We start from the raw sequence: 6,130 nt of genomic DNA on the forward strand, positions 1-6,130 counted from the left end.
CTCTCTCTCTCTCTCTCTCCGCGCTAGTTGTCAACTCCAAAGTGTTTTTGAGCCTCCACTAACTGACTACTTTCGTCGCAATAACGACTCGGGTCACAATGTCGTGTTTACTAACGTTACGAAGGGAGGTAACAAGCGACAGCTGTGCCTGGCATGAGGTCAGACATTACGCCGGGCTTCCTGCCGAGTCTTCCGCTCATGGTCAAGGGTGGTCGCCCGCTGTCTCAACAGTGTCCATACAAGCAAATAAGGCCAATTATTATCACACCGGACTAGGCCAAGAGGTGACATTTCCAGTGGGTACTATAAACAGTAGTTGTGGAAATACAGGTCACAGTATTTACATTAAGAATAGTTGCGGAAATTTCGCGAAGCTTTTTCAGAGCGCTCAGGAAATAGTACATTCACTAACTGTGAATACGTGTCCACTTTTGTTGTGTAGCAGATAGGCGTATCGCCGCCATACGCAGAAGACATGACTTCGATTCCCGTGTTGGGAGAATTTTTAACGAGTATTTCGGTCTTTCTGCAGGGACGTTGTATGCCTCTCAGCACCCTGTTGGCCCTGATAGATGTAATCGAACCCCGCCTATTAAATGATCGAATTTGTGTCGACGGGGGCGTAAAACACCTACATTTTTTTTAAATGAACAAAACGGTATGTAACCGTAGTGAACACCGATGCAGAGAAAAGTGGACAAATCCTTAAATTGCTGGAAGAGCTGTCTCAAAAACAAGAGTGAGTATGCATGTGTGCTCATACATATGCGCGAATGTGTGTGTGTTTGGTTGGTTGGGAGGGGGGGGTGGAGAGAAGGAGGAAAAAGTTTTAAAAACTGAGAAAAAATGAAATCTCATTAACATTCTCGTATGATTAGAACTGGCACATTGCGTGCTGCTTCCATATTAGCAAAGTTGGCTCCGTGGCATCACTACAGGAGTTCTTTATGAGTTCCTTGAAGTAGAAACCTGTCTGTTCGTTTATCTGTGTGTATGCTTGAATATTTGTTTTAAAAATATAGCTTCAGGAAGGTGGATACTGGGTTTTAATTTAGCACTGAAGGTACAAGTTTCGACTTAATATGGGAGGAAAAAACTTGCTACTTAGTTAAAAAGTTCATAGGCGAAAGACGTGGTCAAGGCTTGCCGTGGTTGTCTCTCCTTTCTTGTCTCTACATGTCTCTCTGGGCGGGAGCTGTAACTGATAACAGGGTGTCCAGCGACAACGGGCGGGGAATGGACATCCTGCTGGGTTGCGAACTGCGACCTCCTAGGAAAAGTGTCTGGCCAGCTCACCAGGCGGCGCATTGACACCTTGACGCCTGGACAGAAGCCGGGTTGGCGGGAAGGAAAGAGGACTTCACGGCTCGCAGCCCGTTCAAAAGCGGTCTAGGCAGCTTGGCTAATGCGCTGCTGGACAATACAGAGGGACAGGCTGCCTTGTGCGCTTCGGTGGACTCGCATAGACGGAGTGATCTGTACGCGCCCATCGGCCCGCAAGAGGCCGCACGCCCCTTTTTGTTGGCAATGACTCAATTTGACTCTGTTGTCACTTCAACGCGGAAACTGTAATATTGCCCGCTGCTGCTGAGGTTTGGCGGGAGTGGTGTGATGTGGGGGCCATTGGTGAATGAAGGTGCAGGAAAATGGAAACGTGTTGTATTTTTGTTCTTTGTGTGTGTTTGGGTTTATGTGTGTGTATATGTGTGTGTATGTGTGTGTGTGTGTGTTTTGGTGTGTGTGTGTGTGTGTGTGTGTGTGTGTGCGTGTTTGAGCTAATACAAGAGACGTGAAAACAAATTCCCGCACAGAGCGAGAGAGAGAGAGCGAGAAAGAGAGAGAGAGACAAAGAGACAGGGACAGAGATACAGAGAGACAAAGAGACAGAGAAAGAGAGAGAGAGAGAGAGAGAGAGAGAGAGAGAAGGGGGGGAAATAGACAGAAAGAACGCTCAAGTACACACATTACCACACACACAAAAGTGCAAGTAAACAGCCACCTTAAATACAATAAACACACACACACATACACACACACACACACACACACACACACATACACACAGACAAACGCACACAAACACACACACACACGCTTGCACACACACAAAGTACAAAACGTCTTCAAAGAAACTAGTTAAGAACAACAAACACGAAAACCCAATAGGAAAAATACCCGCCCCCCCCCCAAAAAAAAAAAGATACAACAAACAATTATTAAAATGAAATTCCTACTCACTTCTTTATCTGCGTCACTGTTTGTTTTGAAACTGGTCAGCGGATGGCCTGATCCCGAGCTTGTATTATGCGAGTCACTCTCCTCGTCCAACGAAAAGCTCACTTCTTTCCTTCCCCTCTTTCCTAGATTGTTGGAGTTCGAATCCTCCATAATCCCGTCCACAGACGTCATGTTAGTGAAGAGATCCTGTTGTTTCTCCTGGTACATTTTCTCCTCATTTGTTTTCTGCTGGGCTCTGTTCGCCCGTCGCTCTTTCCCGATGCATCTCATGATGCAGATAGCGATTATTATCGCCAGAGCGACCACCACCGTAACGGCAATAATGATGGCAGCAATGAGAATATTTCTGTCGAGACTCCCATCGCCGTCAGCTGGAAATGTCCCGTTTATTCGGATATTCAGACGTTTCATATCGAAGTTAGGCGGGCTCCCTCCGTCTTGAACTTTTATCTTTAAATGATGAACTCGAATGTCTTTACGACCGATCATTCGAGCCAGGGTAAGCTTCCCTGTGTATCGGTTGAGATTAAAAAGCTCTTCTGGGTCGCCCTTTGCGATAAGAAAGGTGAGTTCTGAATATTTCGAAGCGGGATCATCACCGTCGTACGCGCGGATGGTGGTGATGACAGAGCCCACGGGTGATGCGTAATCCACGACCATGGTGCTGTTCTCCACAGTCGACTTGTGGATAATGGGGTCGTGGTCATTGTCGTCCAGAATGCGGACAGTAAAGTTGCAAATGGCGTAGAACGCTGGATTCCTGGCGTCCTCCGCCCTGATTTTGAACCGGTACTGGTCTCTGTCCTCGCGGTCGAAAGCGACGGTGCTGCGGATGATACCAGTGACGCGGTTGATGCTGAAGTTGTCGTAGTCGCTGCCTTGTTTGACGATGGCGTACACGACCGTGGCGTTGACGCCAAGGTCAGGGTCGACCGCCGTGACGTTCCCGACGCTCGTGCCCACCGGCTGGTTCTCCAGCACGTCGCCGTAGTACACGGGTCTCGGGAACTCGGGCGGCTCGTCGTTCTCGTCCTCCACGTTGATGACGATGAGGGAGGAGTTAGACAGCCTGTCGGGGCTGTTGTCTCGCGCGATCACGTGGAATTCGAACACTGGTGTCTTTTCTCTGTCCACAGGCCGCGTGATGTAGATCTGGCCCGTCCTGTCGTTGATGGTGAACAATGACGCGTATTTATTCTCCAACGAGTACGAGACTCTGCCGAACTCCCCGCTGTCCCCATCGTAAGCCGTGACGTTGACCACATTCCTGGTGCCTAGCGTGTTCTCAACAATCCGCCCGTAGTACGTGGCGTGAGTGAACTTCGGTCGGTTGTCGTTCTCATCATTCACGTTCACGACAAACGTCTTCACGCTGGACAACTCCGGCTGACCGTTGTCCATACATTCGATGGACACTCTGTAGCTTGGGGCCTGCTCGTAATCCAGAGGTTTAGCCAAAACGACTTTATACTGATTGGCCTGTAGACTCTGAAGCCTCTGCAGGGAGAAATGAGGCTCGTCGAGATCACAATACACTATACTATTGACACCTTCATCAATATCATTGACCGTGACCTGAACGATAACGGTGTCGATGCCAGTGCTTTCGGACAAATACACGTCGTTGGACGAAGGGTTCACGTTGATTTCAGGAGCATTATCGTTGACATCCCGAATGTTTAAGATCACTCTTACAGTGGCCGTCTTCGGGGGCGACCCGTGATCTACGGCCAGGACGGAAAATAGGAACTGTTGGTCCTGCTTGTTTTCGTAATCGATCTCCTTCTGAATAATTACCTCTCCGGTGTGTTCGATGATCTTAAGCTTCTGTCGAACATCGCCCGAGACAGACGACCCGAATTTGTAGGAAATCTCGGCGTTCTGGTTGATATCGTCATCCCGCGCCGACACCTGTAACACCGTGACGTTGACGGGTAGGTTCTCGTCGATCGTCTGGTTGTACACAGGTTTCAAAAACTCAGGCTCATTGTCGTTGATGTCTGTCACGGTTATGTTAACGACCATAGAGTCAGACTTCGGCGGGGTACCCCCGTCTTTCGCCGTAACAGTTACTTGGTAGAAGTCTCGAATTTCTCTGTCCAGCACCTCTTTGATTACGATGCCGAGGTATGAAGACCCGTCCGGATTCTTGCCCTCTCTCAGGAAGAACGTGTTGGACGGGTCTCTGAAGCTGTACTGCTTCACGGAGTTATTTCCCGTGTCTTTATCCACGGCCACACTGATGTAGAGCATGTCACCAACCCCGTTACCTTCCGGTACACGAAGCTCTAATGATTCTGTGGGGAATTCAGGGGCGTTGTCGTTAATGTCGTCAATAACCACGATAGCTGTGATAAACGTGTAAAGACCAGTTCCACTGTCGCTATAAACCGTTATTTCAGTAGTCAGCTTACATTCTTTCTCTCGATCCTGACACACAGCTTCGCGGTCTATAGTTCTAAACGAATGAAGTTCTCCGCTGTTGGGGTCGATGGTGAAATACTGTATGTCTCCCTCGTCGATCCCGAAGCTTAGCTTCGCAAACTCTGACGCAGTCATGGAGGCCCGTAGGCCACTCTCCACTGCCACGTTGCCCACGTAAGAGTTCGGACCCTTCTGCTCCTCGAAATGGAACCTGATCTCGGTCAGGACGTCGGCTGACGACTCTGACCACGTGACCATGATGACGACACACACCATCAACAGTTTCGAAGGGAACCTCATCCGTGCTCCAGAAGGCTCCATCATGCTCTTAAGATGTCGGAATTTCCTCAGATATTCGAAACCCCAAGACTTAGATCGTAAGACATTTTACAAAATGTCGACAATGGCTATCCTTAGAATTCGCAGTTTTAAGACACTAGCTAGACTCGAATATAGTCTGTTATTTTCATGACTGCCGCTTTTCTCCGTAGTAATTTATAACTCTGAGCAGTGCGACAGTTCAAGGACTCGTTGATACTGGGTGTGCTAGACACCACAGACAGGTAGGCCGTTTTAGCAGCAGTTTGATACTTGAACTCTGTACCACAGAATTCTACACTCCGCTATCCAGACTCCTTTGAATACCAGGAACATGACACATACCGTACCCTTTCGATAAGTCCATACTTCTGGAGGCAGATTTCAGACAACAGAATATGTCGGCGTCGTGATAGATGACACGACTATGAACCAAGAGCGCATGCTCTTCCCATCTAAAAAAAAAAGAAAAATAATTAGAAAAAAAATACCAAAAAGACTAAGGTCGTAACCGAGGAGCAGTGCTGAGGGGTACTGTGACTAATGATGCTCCTCGTGTGCCCTGCTGAAGTGTCAGACCCCAGGCAGGATAGTCTCCCCTGATGGCTGGAACGTAGGCTTGGCAGGACCCATAATCCGCTGTTGACATCCGATCATCTCCTTTAATTGGTTGGACATGCACGATGCCTCATTTCCTGTTAGGGGATGTGGGGTTGCGGGGGTGGTACAGGGAGAAATGGGAAAAAAGAAAAAAATGTTTAAGAGTCGAATTCAATTTGCAGTGGCTTGCTGGGAACCCGCTGGTTTATTTAAAGAAGGGGAGAATGGGGATGAGTGAAAGAGCGAGATTTCCAATGAAGGGAGGACGGGCTATGTTTTCTTTTGTCTCTTCCTTTCAAACAAAGGATGGAGATAAAGGGAGACGGGAAATCAGCTGGAGAAATGGCATGTTGCAGCACGTCTTGGGCTAACAATGAGGGTCATGGCTCTACCCTGGTAATTAATGGGGAGTGAAAGAAAAGAGTGGATTTTCCCTGCATCTCCTGAAAGCCTGTGTAGTTGTTTTTTGTGTGTGTTCTTTTTCTTGTACTCTCAGGGAAGAGAAACTGCTTGCAAACAAAACTTTTCTCAGTGGGTGGGTGGGTTTAAG

At 48.2% G+C, this 6,130-nt stretch overlaps 1 protein-coding gene across 1 annotated transcript in view; it reads right to left on the minus strand.

The window, feature by feature from the left end:
* The window catches only part of LOC101864704 (protocadherin-1), a gene marked incomplete in the record, with an annotated part of 62,267 nt that overhangs the window by 42,176 nt on the left and 13,961 nt on the right, over positions 1 to 6,130 (minus strand). The window contains 1 exon segment of the mRNA XM_013086355.2: positions 2,239 to 5,675. Coding sequence (XP_012941809.1) covers positions 2,239 to 4,986 — 2,748 coding nt within the window.

Source organism: Aplysia californica, unplaced genomic scaffold, assembly GCF_000002075.1.
Source record: "Aplysia californica isolate F4 #8 unplaced genomic scaffold, AplCal3.0 scaffold00458, whole genome shotgun sequence".
Lineage (NCBI taxonomy): Eukaryota > Metazoa > Mollusca > Gastropoda > Aplysiida > Aplysiidae > Aplysia > Aplysia californica.